General features: G+C 44.1%; 2 protein-coding genes across 3 annotated transcripts in view; one reads left to right on the top strand and one right to left on the bottom strand.

Annotated features, from left to right (window-relative positions):
* The window catches only part of H2AZ2 (H2A.Z variant histone 2), a 30,777-nt gene extending 19,700 nt beyond the window's left edge, over positions 1-11,077 (top strand). For both annotated transcript variants that reach the window (XM_081960851.1, XM_081960850.1), the window contains 2 exons: positions 5,510-5,639; positions 10,746-11,077. In XM_081960851.1, coding sequence (XP_081816977.1) covers positions 5,510-5,639; positions 10,746-10,807 — 192 coding nt within the window. In that variant the 3' untranslated portion in view covers positions 10,808-11,077. The remainder of the gene's footprint in view (positions 1-5,509; positions 5,640-10,745) is intronic.
* Positions 11,078-13,170: 2,093 nt separating this feature from the next.
* On the bottom strand, positions 13,171-19,235 carry LOC309396302 (heparan sulfate glucosamine 3-O-sulfotransferase 1-like). The gene is made up of 2 exons (XM_081961334.1): positions 19,107-19,235; positions 13,171-14,574 (listed from the first exon to the last, which is right to left on the bottom strand). The coding sequence occupies exon 2, from the start codon at positions 14,350-14,352 to the stop codon at positions 13,417-13,419; it is 936 nt and encodes a 311-aa protein (XP_081817460.1). The 5' UTR covers positions 14,353-14,574; positions 19,107-19,235; the 3' UTR covers positions 13,171-13,416.
* Between the last annotated feature and the right edge of the window lie 1,296 nt (positions 19,236-20,531).

Here is a 20,531-nt window from a genome sequence, read left to right as displayed (position 1 = left end):
CCTACAGAAGAAGCCAAGGTGAAAATTGTTACCCTAGCATTAGAAGATAAAGCGGCTGCTTGGATGGTTGCTCCGCATAACGTTAATTCCCCCCTACTGAGACATTACAATAGGTTTATGGCTGCCCTGAGGAAACGCTTTGATGATCCACTCACAGAGCGAAAAGCCAGAACTAAATTTCAAACCCTCGCTCAGGGAAACAGGCCAGTTGCTGAATATACGCAAGAATTTTGTGAATTGTCTGTTTATATGAGGGTTGGTCCGAACAAGCCCTGTTGGATGGCTTCATGGACGGTTTAAACAAAGATATATACCAGCACTGTGTAAACAGGGGGGCTCCCCGCACATTGCAGCACTGGTATGAATTGGCAGCAGATGTGGAAATTGATTTGGCCCGAGACAAGTACCGTGATGACAGTGAAAAAGAGAGAAAAACAGACAAACAGCCCGGGAAAAGAAGGGAAACCGCCATGAAAGGGGTGGAGCCAACTGCGCAGTTCCATCCCACCCTAAGGGAGGGGGAACCATCCTCTTCATCGGAAGAAAGTGAAACCAAATCTGACGACGAACGTCTGGTAAGTTCCCGATCGGGCCCCATGACTATCCCAGTAGAACTTAAAGTGCCCTCTACTGGAGCGCAAGAAAAAATGCTGGCCCTCTTAGATTCAGGATGCACACGTTGCATCGTTAGTCCTGAGGTGGTGGAAAAACGGGCTGAAATTGAAAACTTTAAAAGTCCCCATTGCTTTTTGCCAGCTGGACGGCTCAATAGCTGGGGGGAGCCCGGCCCATTTTGTAACTGAGCCAATAGACATGTGGATGGGAACTCACCAAGAGACTATAAGTTTTATTGTCGCCCCAGGAATGGATCGGCTTCTCATACTAGGATTACCTTGGTTACGGAACTGGAACCCACACATCAATTGGCGGAAAAGGTGGTTGCGCATCCGATCCGCAACACCTCCTGAGGGTGGGGGGGCTCCAAAGCCCATTAACGCTAAACCTAACCTAGCGGCCACAGGACAAGAAAAAATTGAGGGGGGGGGAGAAAATCCCAAAAGAATATTGGGACCTAAAGGATGTTTTCAGTGAAAAATCCTCTGATAAGTTACACTCTCACCGCGCAACAGATTGCAGTATTGATATTCTCCCAGGGGGGAAACTTCCAAATCCCCAAATCTACTCAATGACACACACACACCTCGTGAAATGGACGAATTATGGAAATTTATTGATAAAAATTTACGAAGGGAGTTTATTGAACCTGCCGGGCCCCAAGTGGCTGCTCCAGTGCTGTTTAGAGAAAAGAAAGATGGCTCTCTTCGCCTCTGTGTGAATATAAGAACTTAAATGCAGTGTCTGTACACAATGTTTACACCCTCCCTCTAATGAAGGACATGTTGGCTCATTTGGGTAAAGGGAGGATTTTCACAACATTGGACTTAAGGGAGGCTTATTACAGAGTCAGGATTAAAAAGGGAGATGAATGGAAAACTGCTTTCAACTGTGCACTTGGTTGTTTTCAATTCCGAGCACTCCCTTTTGGCCTACAGGGGGCACTAGCGGTTTTCATGCAACTAATAAATGAAGTTTTGCATGACCACCTATACAAAGGCGTGATAGTCTATCTCGATGACATCCTTATTTACACGGAAACACATGAGGAACATGTGACTTTGGTGCGTTCAGTTCTCAAAAAACTCGGCACGGTGGAGCTTTATGCCAAATTGTCTAAATGTGAATTTCATCAGGAGAAAATTGACTACCTTGGTTATCGCATCTCCCACAATGGTATCGAGATGGACCCAGCTAAAGTCCAAGCCGTTACCGAATGGGCACCCCCCCCCCCGCACCCGCAAACAATTGCAAAGTTTCTTGGGATTTGCGAATTTTTATCGTCAATTTATTCTATCTTTTGCCAGCATTGCGCTACCCATTACAAATCTCCTTAAGTCATAAGGAGAGGCCAAACCCAAATCGGGAAAGTCATTAAAATGGACTATGGAATGTCAGGCCGCATTCGAAAAACTAAAGCGACTCTTTGCAGCTGAACCCATTTTGAAACACCCGGACATGGATGCACCATTTATTGTTCAAGCTGATGCTAGTGATGTGGTGGTGGGGGCAGTGTTACTTCAAGCAAACACTGACGGGCACCTGCAGCCTTGTGCTTACACCCCCCGAAAACTAACAGAGACGGAGAGGCGATGGGCTATATGGGAAAAGGAAGCTTTTGCAGTCAGGTGGGCTTTGGTGACCTGGCGACATTTCCTTGAGGGAGCTAAACACCCTTTTGAGGTGTGGACTGATCACAAAAATTTGGAAGCGTTAAAGACCCCTCGAAAGCTATCTCCTAAACAAATGCGCTGGGCGCAACATTTCAACCGATTCAATTTCACCCTAAAGTACATCCCTGAAGGGAAGAACTTTATGGCGGATGCATTATCCCGACTCTCACAATACAACAGTTCCAAGTTAAGCATGGTACTTCCAGTCATCCCAGCGAAAAATCTTGCTGCTCCAATGGTTACCAGAAGCCAAAGCAACTCTAAGTTGGAGGTCACAACAGACCTTATCTGCAAACTCAAGGAAAGCCTTGAGTCCGATTACTGGTTTAAGAAACATTCAAATGAATGCACCATGAAAGATGGACTGGCTTGGATAGACACTAAATTGTATGTTCCTTCAAGCATGAAGTCTTTGGTGCTACAACAAGCTCATGATTCCCGCATAGCAGGGCATTTTGGATTTGTGAAAACTCTGCATCTCATCAAAAGACAAAATTGTAGCCGTCTTTGAAAAAAGACATTGAATCATATGTGGCCAGTTGCCCTGTATGTGCTGCTGTTAAGCGACCTCCAGGGAAGCCCCAAGGCCTGCTTCAAGGTGTAGCCCGTCCTGAATCCCAGTGGAAGGAAATATCAATGGATTTCATTGTCAAATTATCGGAGAGTCAAGGAAATACCGTGGTCTGGTAGTCACGAACTTGTTCTCTAAACAGGTTCATTTTGTGCCTTGTTCCAAGATCCCTTCAGCTAAGTCCTTACACATATATATCGTTTGCATGGGGTGCCGGAGCGCATAATATCAGATAGAGGGGTACAGTTCACCTCCCTCTTCTGGAATGAGTTTTTGAAGTTGATTGGCTCCGCCCAGGGGTTAAGCTCCGCCCACCATCCTCAGACTAATGGAGCTTGTGAAAGGACTATCTCTTTTGGAGCATTACCTCCGGTGTTTCATCAATTATCAGCAGGATAATTGGACTGAACTGTTACCACATGCTGAAGTAGCATACAACAGCTCTGTGCACAGCAGCACCAGTTTCACCCCGTTTAGACTTGTGTTTGGGCAGGACTTTGTGCCAATCCCAGAATTGCCCCGTGAAAAACCACAAATCTTGTCCCTCTCAGAGTGGAGTGACCAGCTCCAAAAGGTTTGGCCCATAGCCCAAAAGACATTGGAAGCTGCTCATCGAGCACACAAGAAACAAGCTGACAAAAAGAGGGTGAAAGAAAGGGAGTACAAGATTGGGGATCAAGTTTTTTTGTCTACCAAATTTCTCCAAACTACCCAAAATTCAAAGAAATTAGGGCCTAAGTATGTTGGTCCGTTTCCAATTGTGAAGATCATTAATCCTGTTTCTGTACGGTTGGAATTGCCAAAGTATCTCAACCGCATTTACCCCGTGTTTCTTGTTAACCTTTTGAAACCAATGCACACTTCCTTTGTTCAGACACCAGTACCGCCGCCTCCTACCCCTGTTCTCATTGAAGGAGAGCAACATTTTGAGATCAAAGAGATTTTGGATTCCAGGAGACGTAGGAATCAGGTTCAATATCTGGTCTCCTGGAAACATTTTCCCCCATCCCAAGCTGAGTGGGTTGATAAGTCCCATGTTAGAGCTCCTAGGCTTTTGCGGAAATTCTACTCTACCTATCCCGATAAGCCCTGACTCATATTGCCATACATATGTCTAATCTGTCTTGTTCCTGTTTTCTCTCTACGTTTTTTCCAGAGGTGATATCCTTCCTGACGGAGGGCCGGATGTCAGCCTCTGCTTTGCTGCTTGCTTTCGGCTGTCATTAAAGCGGGGAGGGGGGGAGATAACATGGTATTTGGGAGGGGAAGCTTAAGCACAGAAGTGAATGAAGAAGGGAGTGATTTTCTCACCATCTACTGCGCATGCTGCAGATAGTGGAATTGCCGCCAAGGCCAACCGTCCGGCATACCAACCTGATGATGGGTTTTGAAGCTGCAGCCCACATGACACCTGTGGGGTGTGCGGATTGGGCTGGGGGTTGGGGTTACTAAGGGGAGGGAGTTGGGTCACATATTGATATCTATGATTACGCGCGCTTTTGCCTCAGATCTTGCTTTGCTAGCTGTTTTCTATTCATAACCAGTAAAAGTACTCTTAATTCTGAAAAATGGAGTTGAGTGGTTTCTTTCTTGGTTACTGATGGAGGCTGCCCTGACAGTACACCTTTCTGTTTATAAACATCATTATAAACACACCAGAAAATTAAGAACACAAAATATTGAAATAGCAAACCCTGTTTATACTCTTTCGAGTTGGAAAAGGTTGAGTAAGTTCTCATTAGTTCCCCCTTATGCTTTTAAAACATTTAAAATTGTAATTCATTTCAAATATTTCTGAGGAAAAGAACATGTGTAATAATGAAGGTATTGCTCATCAGTGTATACATTCTTCTGAACTTAACTTCAGGAGGCATGTTTTTAATAGAAGAAAAATAATATTTTTCCTAGCTAAAAAAAGGATGAGCCAGATAAATATGTATATTTAGACTTTATATACTGATTTTTGCTACAATTATTCCCAAAGTATCAATTACATACTTATATCCAACTATATTTGCTTTCAAATTCCACAAAAATCTACCAAAACTATTCTAATCTCCAGTTTAATTTGCTTGTAGTCTTTATTCTTTTTTTTACATGGCAAACTTTAGAAAAACACTCTCTTACAAAATACTTCATTTTCCTGTAATGATCTTAGCTGCAGTTAACTATTTCCCCCTTTAAATCCGGAGTGTGTTTTGTGCCAATTTTGTGCAACACCTTAGTACTATTGTGGATTTTATTGGTATGTATAATTGCAATATTCATATTATCAACATTTTAGATCAGAATTTTCATAAGAAATGGTTTATCAAGTTTGCAACAATCATATATGTAACACAAACGGCTGTTCCTGTAAGAGATATTAGTCGTTTGCATCATTACTCTGAACATGAGAGGGCAGTTGAATTGATTTATTGCTAAAAGTCTTTGCACAGGACTCGTCTCAACTAATGGTCAGTTAGATAAGAATCGACTGAATTCAAGGCTATGTGAGGATTCTAGGCTGATCCCTGTTTAGACTCTGCCACTCCTCCTCCTACAGAACTATGAAATGTTTACCGCTATTTGCAAAAATTAAAATAAGCAAGTTAAATTATTTTTTTTAAAAGCTAGGAAACTAAAATATGCGCTGTATTTCTTCCAACAGGTGTTGGAGTTGGCAGGCAACGCTTCGAAGGATCTTAAGGTAAAACGTATCACTCCACGTCACTTGCAGCTGGCCATTCGTGGGGATGAGGAGTTGGACTCCCTTATTAAAGCAACCATCGCTGGTGGAGGTATGTCTCACCGTGGCTTCTGCATTCTAACTACTTATCCAAGGCTATTCAGTAATGCCTGTGTCAGAGGCTCCCATTTCAGTACACAGTAGTCCTTGACTTACAACAGTTCAACGGCATTGAAAAAGGTGGTTTATGACCATTGTTGCAGCATCCTCATGATCATGTGATTTACATTCGGATGGTGGACAACTGTCCATATTTAAGAGAGTGCAGTGTCTCAGGATCACGTGATCCCCTTTTGCGACATTCTGACAAGCAAAGTCGACAGGGAATCCAGAGTCACTTAAACGTATTACTAACTTAACAACTGCAACGATTCACTTAACAGATGTGGCAAGAAAGGTTGTAAAATGGAACAAAACTCACTTAGTACATTTCTCACTCAGCAACATAAATTTTATCTCAATGGTGGTCGTAAGTCAAAGACTACCCGTACAGGTATTGGACTACATACTTTGGTGTGGAAAAAAATGAAATCCAACGTATTTTATATGGAGAAAAATATTTGAATGTTGGAAAAAACGTTTGGCAGCAGTGAAATTTATGGAACGTTTAACATTTTAGGACAGTTGATGAGGAACCCTAACATTTTCCTATTATCATAGAGACAGCTGCTAAGGGTATACTCTATCCATTAACCAATCGGACTGAGTCTACACTTACGATGTCATCGAGCCCTTGTGGCTCCTCCCCAGTTTCAGACTCAGTCCAACCTGGACTGGCTGTGAGAATTGATCTCCTGTCCAAATTATTTAATTATATCTTTAATTGGTGAATTTTTCCAAAAATTTTTGTTGTTCCTTTAAATTGGTTCCTTAAATAATCCTTTATTCTACAAATTGGAGGGAAATTCGAAACTGATCTCTGGCTGCCTCTCCTCAGCCATCTGATTGCCTGCGGCCATGAGCTCACTCAAGAAGCCTGCCTTGCAATCAGATCGGCCAGCTCATGAGCTACGGCTCCACGGCTATTTCCCCGCGGGTCTCCTTGATTCTGGGCACTCGGAGGGACGCGCGACTGGCCGTTTCGCGCGCAGTAGTTCCAGCCGAGTCCAGTGGCCATTCCGCAGATCGCCATTTAGTATCGGTGGCCATTTTGTGGGTCGGAAAAGCCCGCAAAGAAGCGGCAGCCATTTTGAGGCTCGGAAAAGCCTCAGAGAAAAAAAGTTGGCCATTTTGGACGCTTTAAAAAAGGCGCAAACTCTACAGCAGCTGTTTGGAGTGCCCAGCAACACGGGCTCACCCCAGGTGGACCGGATCAGGAGTGCCTGGCCAGCAAACGGATGAGACCGTTGCCTATCTTATTGGGGTGTTGATTTATGTTTGGGGAAATGGCTGATCCAGCTATGGATACGAATGCAGGATTAGAGGAGGCAAGGCCATCAGGGGCAAAGAGCAGCAGGAAGAGGCAAGCCAAAGAGGCCCCTTCCTCAGGAGTAAACACCATGGTCTCTAAAGTGACTACCAGGGCAGAAGAGCGCAGGCAGAAGGCCTTTGAGAAAGAATTTCAGAGGGCCCAAAAACAACAACATAGTCTAACTGCCCAGCCCTCCCTCCCAAGTGGCGTCCCCAACTCCACCTGTCTTGCCTCCCGTGGGTCTCGGTGTCCTCACAAGAGGGCAGTGATGGAACAGGCCATTCAGCACCTGTTGGAGATCCGGGCCATCCAACCGGTTACTCCCCATCAGGAAGGGCAGGGTTTTTATTCCAGCCTGTTTGTGGTACCGAAGAGTTCCGGGGGATGGAGAGCAATTTTAGATCTAAAAACATTGAACTGCCACATTGTCTATCGGCGGTTCAAAATGCATTCTCTGCTCACCATCCTCTAGGGGTCAGGAAAGGCGACTTCCTCACGTCGGTAGACTTCACCGAAGCTTACCTTCATATCCTCATCTTCATAGACCACCGAAAATATCTCTGCTTCTCCTATGGGGGGAGGCACTTCCAGTACTGAGCTTTTCCATTCGGTCTACCCTCTGCCCCCAGGGTATACACAAAAGTACTGGCAGCACTGGCCGCCCACATCAGGTCATCCCCAGTTCGGATTCTCTGTTACCTGGACGACATCCTCTTTCTCTCAGGCAGAAAGAGATCTCGCCCTCACCATTCACACCTTGCGGAATCACGAGTTCGGGGTGAATCTCAAGAAGAGTCACTTCGTTCCCAGCACTCGCCTTCACCTCGGGGTCTTGATAGACACCATGGCGGAGAGGATGTTCCGATCCAACGACCGCATTCTCAGTCTGAGGGAAATTGTCAGGAAGGTGCAACGTCTATGCAAAGCATCCCTTCTTCTTCACCTAGTGGCTCAGGGTCAGTGGTCCCTCAAAGAGAGCCAAAACAGCATAAATTGGCTACAATTGTGGGCTGTTCACCCCGCCCTCAGACTCTTCCACTACAGAGTTCAGGCCCGACACATATTAATCCTCACGGACAATACCACGACCAAGGCACACATAAACAGACAGGGGGGAACTCGTTCCTGGTCCCTGATGCAGGAGTCCAACCTGTTGTGCCAGTGGGTAGAATCTCAGCTGTCATCTCTCAGGACAGAACACATCTCGGGGGTCTCCAACATCCAAGCAGACTTGCTGAGCCGGACAACGATAGATCAGGCGGAGTGGAACATCCATCCAAACCTCTTCCATCGACTGACACTACAGTTTGGCCTCCCAGTCCTAGACCTGTTCGCAACGGCAGACAACAACCAGGTACCCAGGTATTACTCGAGGTTCATGGACCCCATGGCAGAAGGAGTAGACGCTCTCAGATGCCAGTGACCCAGGGGTCTCCTGTACGCATTTCCTCCCCTTCCCCTCATTCAGAGGGTAATTCAAAAAATGCTGGAGCAGGAGGCAGAACCGTTGCTGCTAGCGCCGAATTGGCCACGCCGGCCTTGGTATGCTGACCTAGTGACTCTGTCAATCTCCACCCCATGGCACATCCTACGGTCAGTTTGTCATCCCGACCCCCAGTGGCTGCAATTAACCGCATGGCAATTGAGCGGCAAACCTTAACAGCCGATGCCATCTCCCTCAACGTCATTGCTACCATTCAGGCATCACGCAGAAGCTCTACTAACCGCATTTATGATGCCACATGGTGGACCTTTGCTCTGTGGCGTTAAAACCAGACTGTTGACCCACTTAGGGCATCCATTCCGCAGATATTGGATTTCCTGAAGAGGGGGCTTGATCAGGGACTTGATCAGGGACTAACATGCTACGCCGAAAGGTGGCCGCTCTGGCCTCTGTTCTGGATGGCCTGGCATCCAAACATCTACCTTCTCACCCCATGATCCGGAGATTTCTCCGTGGAGCGTCCAACCTGTGTCCCCCTGCCATACATAGATATCCGACGTGGGACTTACCTTGTGTCCTAGAGGCTTTGACTTCCACGCCCCTTGAACCTGTGAGATCCACTTTTTTGAAACTGTTGTCCTTTAAAACGCTGTTTTTGGTGGCTGTAACATCAGCCAGGCGTATTTCTGATTTGGCTGCTCTTTCAGTCAGGCATGACTTGTGTATGTTCCATCCAGACCGAGTTGTCTTAAGACTGGACCCAACATTCATACCGAAGGCCAATAGCTGTTTCTACCTGTTTCTGTCTGTCTGCCCGTCACGAGAGAGAGCGCAAGTGGCACACTCTTGACGTACATTGTGCCCTCAAGATCTACATCGACCGCACCACCTCGTTCCGCCACTCAGAAGCCCTCTTCATCTCCTTTCACCAGGCCTCCTTGGGTACCAAGGCTTCATCATCTAGTCTGGGGTGCTGGATAAGAGCCTGTATTAAACTGTTTATGAACTTACAATCCATACAGGTCCTTGCAAACATTACAGCTCACTCTACACGCAGCGCTGCAACATCTGTGGCTTGGTCCACTTAAGCCACTTTGGAAGACACCTGCCGGGTGACCACCTGGGCGGCTCCCACAGTCTTCATTATTACAAGTTGGACAAGTATGCGTCGGCTGATGTGGCCTTTGGGCACAGGGTGCTGCAACAAGTGTTTGTGCCCTAGCGGACCTTTTTTACAATTTCTCACCCTAGTGGACAGCCCAGTCTTTGGTACGTCCCAGTCTGGCTGCTGCCTCTATGATAACAGAAAAATGGGCATTGATCCTTACTTGATACGCTCATTTTCTGGTAGAGTAGAGACAGCAGACAGCCCTGCCCTGGTATGGGTCACGCGAGAGGATTCCTGGTGCGGAGGAGAGAGAGAGATACAGTGACTATGGACTTTCACTTTTTGCTCACAATTCTCACTTGAGTCTACAATTTTCCTTCATTTGAAACTGGGGAGGAGCGACAAGGGCCCAATGACATCATAAGCGTAGACTCAGTCTGATTGGTTAATGGACGGAGCATACCCAGTCTGGCTGCTGTCTCTACCAGAAAATAAGCATATCAGGTAAGGACCAACGCCCATTCTACAAGTTTGAAGTTGCCCAACATTCCTGAAGTGAAAAATATTACAAAATGTTCCAGTTCATATTTTTGTATGGGGTATTACTTTATATATACATCAGTTCTGCACTGTTGTCCTTATGAGTTGTCTTAAATTAAGACAATATATTTAGCAGCACTATATTCCCAGTGTTAATTTTAATGGAAACGTGAAGCAATCATTGTGTAGTCTTTCCTGAATCTTCTATTCTTCCGTATCTAGATCAAACTTTAAACTGCCAGAATGAAGCCACTTCCTTGGCTTTGTCGTTGGCCAAAAATAAGTCATTATCAGTACATGTTTCTGGTAGTAGCCAACATACTAGCAGGTGGACTGGGCTCTGCACCTCGCCACATTTACACAGTGTGTTGTTATCTGCAGAGAGCCTCCACTTGAGCGTATTGGTTTCACATTTAGGCCCTCCGACTCTCAACCTGTTCAGGGTCCTCCAAGTAGTATAAGGACATTTTCCTCTTCCATAAAAACCCTTTTAAATATTGACGTTGGAATGGGGGAGGGAAGAAGAGGAGGAATTGACGAGTTTGTATAAGTATTGATCAGCCTCTTAAATCTTGATACGATCGTGGCTATGTCTCCTGATCCTTTGCTCTCTCTCTCTCTCTTTCTCTCTCTCTCTCTCTTTCTCTCTCTGCAGGTGTAATTCCTCACATTCACAAGTCTTTGATTGGAAAGAAGGGACAGCAGAAGACTGCGTAAAGAGGCGCTTTCGGCAGCCCGCTTCCTCCCTGTCATTGTACTGTAATTGGGACAGAAGAAATATGGGGATATGTGGAATTTTTTTAAAAGAATAGTTAAATGGAAGAACATAGACAATTGACTGTAGACTTAAAACATTTGTATGTTCTAGATTTAAAGTTTGACAAAAAAAGTACCCTGTTATGTGGCAGCAATTTGTGTGTTGATTGGCTAGGTTTCTCCCATGTGTTTTATACAAAAATGGAACTGATAAAACCATTTTTTACAAAACCTATTCTTGTGTGTCATTCGGGTATACAAGGGATAAATCCAGTAATATTAAATTGAAGTGTTTAGAACAGTCACACATTCTAAATTGGATATAGCCACAATCATGGTTAACTTTGTTTACTCTTGCTTATTAACATAGAAATCAAAGTCCAGATTTTAATGTCACTTAAAATAACTTTCATGAATTTTAACAATACAGCTTTTTTTTAAAAAAAATCTTTGCCTAAAATCTTTTCTCTAAATTCCTACGCTCCACAAACATGGAAAGTGTCGTAGTGTCATATTAGCAAAGATGCCCATCCTGAATTTTGCTGCTCACAGTTGATAATCTCACTGAAGGTAATGGCTTTGCAGTGAATACTGCTGTTGTTGACCCAGCAGAGTTGCTTTCGTTTCAGTATTACTTTGTTTTGTTCTGACAAACACTTCATCTGTAACAAAATGTTAAACGAGCAATGCTGCCTTGATTACAACTGGAAAGGTTACCACTTTGGTACCCCTCTGAACAAGAGCCAGTGTTTCTTTCCACTACTAATTTTCAGAACTGCTTTACATAATAGAACTATAGGCATTTTGCTGATTAAACATCCTGGTCTCAAATCTCCAAATTCTTGGCTTACTTATAGTTGTTCTCAAATTAACGTATAAAATTTTATCTCCGTTATAATTCCAGGCTTCCTCTGATTAGTTATCTAAAACTCTAAGGAGTGGCAGTCTTTAAAGGAGATGATTGTTAAGAATTTTGGATTGAAGAAGGTGAAATAGGGCTTCGATGGTTTCTCCATTCCTATCCGTGTGGATGGCTATTTGTATTTTTAAGTACTATTCACTATATTCCTGTGCATTGTAAGTAATTTTAAACATTGTCCTTTATTAAAATAGCTTTCAAAAATGCTACATATGGTAAAAGTGAGTGAGGTGGAGTTATTTAGGGAAGTTAGATGCAATGGCCAATTTGGATACGGAGTGGGATTTGCGTTATATTTGCCGATTCCATGGTATCTGGTAATTAATAAAATACTGTCCTAACAAAGGCGATATTTATATAACAAAGTAGATCTTTGAATTTGGCATAGGTTTTTCCCCCCAGATGTCCCTTCAGTAACAGCCTTGTAGCAAATGAGCACTGCTAGGAATAGGGTGTTTCTTTTCTTAGGAACATTAATATCACTCTTGTATAATGGATAGCCTGGACTGACAGCTACAGAACAGACAAGGCGTCTGTTACTAAAGGCTCAGCATTCCAGGAGTTGGAATTTCCATACTGAAGATGCTGCAACATTTTATTTTTGACACTGGATTAACAATGTCAACAATGCTTTGTTAATGAAAGAGGCTGTTTTCTAACAGATAAATAAAAGAGAAAGGATTGGAGTGAAAGGTTATTTTTGTCAGGGGTTGAAAACAACTAATTTCCAGGCCGTTTGTTTAATGCATTAATCATAGTGCAGAAAATTAATACATGTTGCCAAGATCCAAATGTTATTATTTGGCCACGTTTTAGCTGAATGATGTAAGATTAATGGAATACCTGTAGGTTCCAGGATTAATTTAATTTACTCATTATTTCTTAGGTGTTGATTGAAGGAAATACTAAAGGCCCACAATCAAGTGCCAGTGTGTCTCTTGGACAGAAAGGCCACTGAGAAGAAAGGCCTGATTTTAAACTCTAATTAAATTATTTCTCATGGCGAAAGTCTTACCTGGCACTCTGGGGTCCCTGCCAGTCAGAACCGTGTTAGCTAAATAGGCAGGCAAATAGCTTAGTTTACAGGGTTGAGTCAATCCAGGATTGGCTAGAAAAGAGACGCCGAATCCAATCCTTGCAAGCTGTTTGTGGGAATATGGGGGCATAGGTCAACCATGTAGCTTCCCCATGGCTTATTAAATACAAGATTTTCAGGAAGAACAATGGAGCTACATCCTAAAGCTTAAACCAGGGGTGTCCAAACTTGGGAACTTTAAGACTTGTGGACTTCAACTCTGGCTGGGGAATTCTGAGAGTTGAAGTCCTCAAGTCTTAAAAGTTCCCAGGTTTGGACACCCCTGGCTTAAACTAAAGGGTTTTTTTGTTTTTTTTTTGCGGAGGTGGGGGCACCATAACCATAAAGAGCATAACTTCACCTGCTGGGTTTGCTAGAAAACACTTAAAACACTTATCAAAAAATGCTTTTGCTTCAAGTGATTCCCCAAGGATCTTAAAACCTCCAACTTCAGGCTTGGCTGTTTCACTCTAAACCGATTTACCCTACAGTGGTAGAGTTGAATTTCCATTTTGAAAGAAAAAAGGGAAGGTTTTTTGGTGGGAATGTTCACGGAGCTTGGTCTCGACACCAGACTCAGCACCAGTTGAAAGTCCGTCCCACCATGGCAAAAAAGTCCTCATTGTGCTGGCTGAAATAGGTGCAGAGTCTCTCCAGCAGTAACTCATCCACGGTGGGGTGAGGCCGGCCTTTCGACGGGTCAAGGCAGTGCCGTTCTCCTGCGGCCTGAAGGCAAAAGAAGCCTTTGGTCTCGTTGAAATAAAAGTTGTCCGGGCCTAGGTAAGGCTCCAGCCCCAAAAACTGTTCCACGTGACGCATCTCAGAGAGCGGCTGGCGTATTAAGCCGCCTCCGTCTACTACGTGAATCTGTGTTGTGGGAAAGAACTCCAGCCACCGAGCCAAGTGTAGCGCGTAGAGGCTGCGTTGCATGGCCTTGTAGTCGGTGTTCAGCTCTTGGCCCCTTCTCAGGATTTCCTCCAGCGGCTGGTACGGTTTCTGCCGCGCTTTGCGGTTGTAGAGGATCTGGGTGTAATCGGACACCAGCCTTTCCACAGGATCCCGCACAATCAAGAGGAGCTTCACAGATCTGTCCATGGTATAAATGCGTTCTGGGGCCTCTAGGGAAGCAAAATAGCCCGGCGTTTTTTCCACGGTGATTTGAGTGCTGTGGGAATTGGGCATCTGTTGGCTGTACCAATCCAATCCCCTTTGGTAATTCTCTTCCACGTTGAAGAAATGTATCTCAGAGTGAGCAGCGGCCACCTGGGGATGCAGGCTCAGCATCTCCAGCAAAGCCCGTGTGCCCCCTTTCCTCACGCCAATGATGATGCCCTTGGGTAGCCGCTGCTTCCAATCCTCATCCAGGGCATCGGAGTCGTTCCTTTTCCACTGGTCCAGCAGGTCATTCATGACATCGGAGTCGTTCCTTTTCCAGTTGGTCTCCCAGCGTCCTTCTTGTGTGTGAATTTCACACATCTTGAGACATAGCAGCAGAAGGCAAACTCTGGCCATTTCTGAACCTTCTCTGAGATGGGAAGCGTAAACTCTGCAATTCTCAATCCTTCACACCTGAGCTTGATGACAGTTCAATTCCCCCCCCCCCCTTTCTAGCTAGGACAGGATCCTGCACAATGTCTACTATCGGCTGGTATTTCACATTTCACTGTCCAGGCTCACAGCAATTCAAATTAACCCTTCCGCAGAATGATATTTGCTTGAGGAAGTAGTTGTCACCTGAAAAAGATAGAAATATTATCACAAAGCTCAAGTACCTTCCAAATCTGTTCTGTTCCTGAAAGGCCAACGATGCAAATCTAAACAGGCAGGTATAGTTAGGGGTTCACCTCTTGGGCTAAACCATCACATATCTGGCTTTGCATATTGTGTCAGTGAGTGGTATGGTGGCCTAGAGGTGGCGCTCTTGCCTCGCAATCACGAGGCTGTGAGTTCAATCCTCGGAGCACAGTGAGAATATATCTGCTGAACAAAACTCCACATTGGTGACAGGAAGGGCATCTGGCCAGTAAACACTCTACTAGTTCCATTCAGACTCCATCCCACAAGGGATTATGGGGTTGTTAAAAGGACATGATATTGTGTTAGCCCAGATTGGTAGTTTGCAAACCATAACTTGCTATGTGTTTTTATATTTTATCTTTGCAAATCTAGAGTTGCTTTATCGGTGACATGGACAGCATATACATTTAATAAATAAATATAAAGACGTATTAAATAAAATATGGATGCTAGTTAGCTTTGGGTCTAATGAGTCAGGGAAACCTCGGGAAGGATCGCCAGCTAGTTCAGTGTTTTTCAAATTTGGCAACACTGAGATGTGAGGACTTCAACTGCCAGAATTCTGCATTCAGCTGGCTGGGAAATTCTGGAAACAAGTCCACACATTTTAACGTTGCCATGTTTGTAAAACTCTGATCTGGATCGTTGCACAGTGTTAGCATTTTTCTTCTTTTTAAAAATCTTTGGGGTTATCTAGAGTTTTGCCATCCTTCCCCCCTCCCTTCCCCACCATGGCCTACCTTGTAAAACATGAATTTAAGTTGTTGGGGGTAAGCCTGGATGCACACTTATCCCAAAACTGGTTCCTCTTACAGTTTGCTATTGGTATAATATACTTGGACTTCAGTAAGGCATTTGACAAAGTAGACCACAGCCTATTTCTTGGTAAGATAGAAGAATGAAATAGGTCGCATCACCACCAGATGGCATCACAGTTGACAGACCCATGGCATTCAGGGTATCGTCCTCAATGGAACTACTGTGTTTCTCCTAAAATAAGACCCAATCCTTTTTCCCCTCCAAAAGAGGTATTAGGTCTTATTTTGGGAGGATATCTTCCACTGTCAGCCTCACCCATAAGTATAAGTATAATCTTTATTGTCATTGTACTTAAATACAACGAAATTGGTTTTAACCTCACTGGTGCAAAATTATAACAGAAACGAAAAAAGAAAGAAAAAGAAAAAAACTAGCATGTGCATGGAGTGATTGTGGTTGTATTTAAAAGTCTCACAGCCCAAGGATAGAAACCAAGCCTGCTTGTTCGGTTGGCTATACTTTGATGCTTTCTGCCTGATGGTAGAAGTGCAAAGAGACACTGACCAGGGTGTGACCATCAGGAGCCCATGTACCTGCTGCTGGCCCACTTCTGCAGCCGCTTGCCACCACTCGTGCACAGGGCCCTGCAGCCTCCATTTTGCCGTCAGAGCCCTTTGGAAATGCCCGACAGTGAAACGGATGCGGGGGGCAATGTGCGGAAATGGCTGCCACGGAAGAAGTGGGCCAACAAGGTGAGGCAGGTGTCGGGGTCTGGGAGGCCTTGCTGCAATTGGCTAAGTTAAGTGGGTGCAGGGCACAAGGGTCAGCTCCACCCCCCACCCCCACCTTAGCTTGATTTTTACCCATGTGCTTTGCCTCACCTCATACAATGAAGTGGGTATGGTCTTAACTAGGGCTTATTTGGGGGGCAGGGCTTATATTGGACACCCATGTAAAAATCAAGCTAGGTCTTATTTTCAAGGAAGAACAGTATTATCTACACGGAGTTAGATTTGCAGACAACACCAAGGCGACACTTTAGATTTAGAAGATAGGCTGCAGATTCAGAAGGATCTTGATAGACTTGAGCATTGGCCCTTCTCCAACAAGATGCGGCTCAGTGGTAGAAAAAGCAAGGTCCTGCACTTAGGCAGGAAAAAATAAATAATAAATGCAGGTATAGAAGAGGTGGTACTTGGTTCAGCAGTAGTTCACTGTGAAAGGGATCTAGGAATCCTCATGGACAACCACTGGACAATGAGCCAGCTGTATGCTGCAGCGGCCAAAAAAAGCCAATGCAATCCTAGGCTTGCATCAAAAGAGGGATACCATCAAGATCACAAGAAGCGTTAAGGTAAAGGTTTCCCCTGCACATATGTGCTAGTCGTTCCCGACTCTAGGGGGTGGTGCTCATCTCCATTTCAAAGCCAAAGAGCCAGCGCTGTCCAAAGACGTCTCCGTGGTCATGTGGCCGGCATGACTAAACGCCGAAGGAATATGGAACCCTATTACCTTTCTACCAAAAGTGGTGCCTATATTTCTACTTGCATTTTTTACATGCTTTCAAATTGCTAGGTTGGCAATTGCTAGGTTAGAATTAGAATAGAATAAGAATAAAATAGAATAGAATAGAATTATTTATGGCCAAGTGTTATTGGATAAGGAATTTGTCTTTGGTGCATATGCTCTCAGTGTATATAAGAGAATAAAATACATCAAGAATAAAAAGATACAACACTTAGTTATGGTCATAGGGAACAAATAACCAGTCAGGAAACAATCTCAATATAAATCGTAAAGATATAAGCAACAAAGTTATAGTCCTTTAATCATATGTGGGAGGAGATGGGTGATAGGAATGCTTCTCCCTTCCCACCAAAGGTGGTCCCTATTTTTCTACTTGCATTTTTACGTGCTTTTGAACTGCTAGGTTGGCAGAAGCTGGGAAAAGTAACGGGAGCTCACTCCGTTACGCGGTGCTAGGGATTGAAACTGCCGAACTGCCAACCTTTCTGATCGACAAGCTCAGCGTCTTGGCCACTGAGCCACCGCGATAGTACCACTTTAGATTGTACTGGTGAGACCACAGTTGGGATACTGAGTCTAGTTTTGGTTGCCATGATACAAAAACAAAAAACAAAAAAGATTCTGAGACTAGAAAAAGTGCAGAGAAGAGCAACCAGGATGATAAAGATTCTGGAAGGTAAACTGTCTGATGAAGGGTTAAGGGAACTAAATATGCTTAGTCCAAGGCAGAGAAGGATTAAGGAAGAGAAGGTGACATGATAGCCTTCTTCTAGTACTTGAGGGACTGTCACAGATGAGGGGATCTCATCTCCAAAGCCCCTGAGTGCAAGATAAGAAGCAAAGGAGGGAGATACGATCTGGAGGAAGTAAGGAGGAATTTCCTGGCAAGAGGGAACAATCCATCCATGGAGCAGCTTGTCAGTGCTCCATCTCTGGAGATGTTCAAGAAAAGATTGGAAAGCCATGTGTCTGGGATGGGATAAGACCTCCTGCCTTGGGCAGGGAATTGGACCAGAGGGAGACATGATAGCAGTCTTCCAATATTTGAGGGGCTGCCACAGAGAGAAGGGAGTCAAGCTGTTTTCCAAAGCACCTGAAGGCCAGACAAGGAACAATGGATGGAAACTGATCAAGGAGAGATTCAACCTAGAAATAAGGAGAAATTTCCTGACAGTGAAAACAATCAACCAAAGGAACAGAAGTTGTCTTCAGAGGTTGTGGGAGCTTCATTCCTTGAAACTTTCAAGAAGAGACTGGACTGCCATCTGTCAGAAATGGTGTAGGGTCTCCTGCTTCGGTGGGGGGGGGTTGGACTAGATGACCTCCAAGATCCCTTCCAACTCTGTTAATCTGTTAAAAACACCCAGGGTGGCTTCCAGATCTATAATTCTATCTCTATTCCATAAAATCTGAACCTCTGATTAAGAAATGGATTCCCAGAATCATAAACAATAAACATAACAAGCGGCTAATCTACTGAACAAAACATTATTACAGCAGCAAGAATGCCAAAACTAGAAAAACAGGGAAATTCCACAAGAAGAGGAAGTAATTGGGAAAATTCTGATTTGTGCTGAAATGGATAAATTGATGTGGGAATTGAAGAATAAAGACGAATCAGAATATTGTAAGATCTGGGACAAATTTTATCGATGTTTGGAACAAAAAAGGAAGGACCCAAAATAAGCAATGACTAAGATTTATAGAATGAAGATTAGAATTATGTATGAAACTATAACCGTGAAAATGTATAAGATAAAAACAGAGCAGCCTGGTTGGAAATACGATATTTTTATATTTGTAAATACTGAATAGACCAATTGTAAATAAGCATGGTGGTTATAATGTATAGCTTTATATCTTAGTATGCATGGCAAAGACTTTGCCAGGACGGTTACACTGTCTCCAATGTTTTAATTTGTGTTTAATAAAAAAAAATATTAAAAAAAAGAGGGAAATGGATTCCCAGGAAGCTCACCTTAAACCAGGGGTGTCCAAACTTGGGAACTTTAAGACTTGTGGACTTCAACTCCCAGAATTCCCCAGCCAGCTGGCTGGGGAATTCTGGGAGTTGAAGTCCACAAGTCTTAAAGTTCCCAAGTTTGGACACCCCTGCCTTAAACAAAACCCTGCACTCTCAATTGTTACGGTTCAGAGAAATCTGAAAATAAGAGCAGCCATACCTGTGATTTTCTCCCTCAGGTGGCACTTTGCTCCCGGCTGTCCCGTAAATCGTTTCTCTCTTTTTCTGCTTTCAAGCTGTAATGTTTTCTTTTTACGCTCCAAGGCCTCGTAGCTGAATTGGCTGTACTTTTTGTCCTTCAAACAAAGACAAACCGACCTCCAGTTGGAGGCTGTGACTTGCCAGATTCAGCGCCAAGGAGAATTCTTGGGACACAATTGCACAACTTCTCATGCTCTTGCATAACTAAACAAAGCATCAGGAAAATGCTGAATTTCCTGACCTTGGGTGGAACTCAAAACTACTTAGGGTGGCTCAGTGGCTAAGACGCTGAGCTTGTTGATCAGAAGGTCGGCAGTTCGAATCCCTAGCGCCGCATTAACGGAGTGAGTCTGTCCTCTATAACTATCTGGTTTGGTTCTGCAGCCGAACAAGACAGACAAAGACTTCAGAGGATAATCAGAACTGCAGAAAAAAACAGTTACTACCAACCTGCCTTCCATTGAGGACCTATATACTGCACGGGTCAAAAAGAGGGCTAGGAAAATATTTACAGACAATATCTCACATCCTGGACATAAATTATTTCAACTCCTACCCTCAAAACGACACTAAAGACCACTACAAACAAAAACACAAGAGCAGTTTTTTCCCCAATGCCATCACTCTAGTAAACAAATAATTCCCTCACGACTGTCAAACTATTCACTAAGGCTGTCTTACTATTACTATTAGTTTTCTCATCGTTCCTATCGCCCATCTCCCCCCACTTATGACTGCAGGACTGTAACTTTGTTGCTTGCATCCTTACGATTTATAGCGATTGTTTCCTAGGATGATTTGATTGCTTATTTGTACCCTAAGAGTATCATTAAGTGTTGTACCTTATAATTCTTAAGGAATGTATCTTATCTTTTATGTATACTGAGAGCTTATGCACCAAAGACAAATTCCTTGTGTGTCCAATCACACTTGGCCAAGAAATAATTCTATTCTATTCTATTCTATTCTATTCTATTCGCTCCCGTTACTCATCCCAGCTTCTGCCAACCTAGCAGTTCGAAAGCACGTAAAAATGCAAGTAGAAAAAGGGGAACCCCCTTTGGTGGGGAAGATAACAGTGTTCCGTGTGCCTTCAGCGTTGAGTCATGCCGGCCACATGACCACGGAGATGTCTTCGGACAGCACTGGCTCTTCGGCTTTGAAACGGAGATGAGTACTGCCCCCTAGAGTCAGGAATGACTAGCACATAGGTGCAAGGGGAACCTTTACCTTTACCTAAAACTACTTGCCTTCCAGCTCTCAGGTTTCTGTCTATATAGATAGTCCTCAACTAATGACCACAATTGAGCCCAAAATTTATGTGGCTATGTTAGACATTTATTAAGTCAACTTAGTTCCATTTTACGACCTTTCCTGCCACCGT

The sequence above is a fragment of the Natrix helvetica genome, assembly GCF_964273705.1.
Source record: "Natrix helvetica genome assembly, chromosome: 8".
Lineage (NCBI taxonomy): Eukaryota > Metazoa > Chordata > Lepidosauria > Squamata > Natricidae > Natrix > Natrix helvetica.
This window is presented reverse-complemented; position numbering and strand designations above follow the sequence as displayed.

Excerpts from the sequence above, each read along its gene's own strand:
- LOC309396302 (XM_081961334.1), bottom strand. The coding sequence starts at position 14,352 with ATGGCCAGAGTTTGCCTTCTGCTGCTATGTCTCAAGATGTGTGAAATT.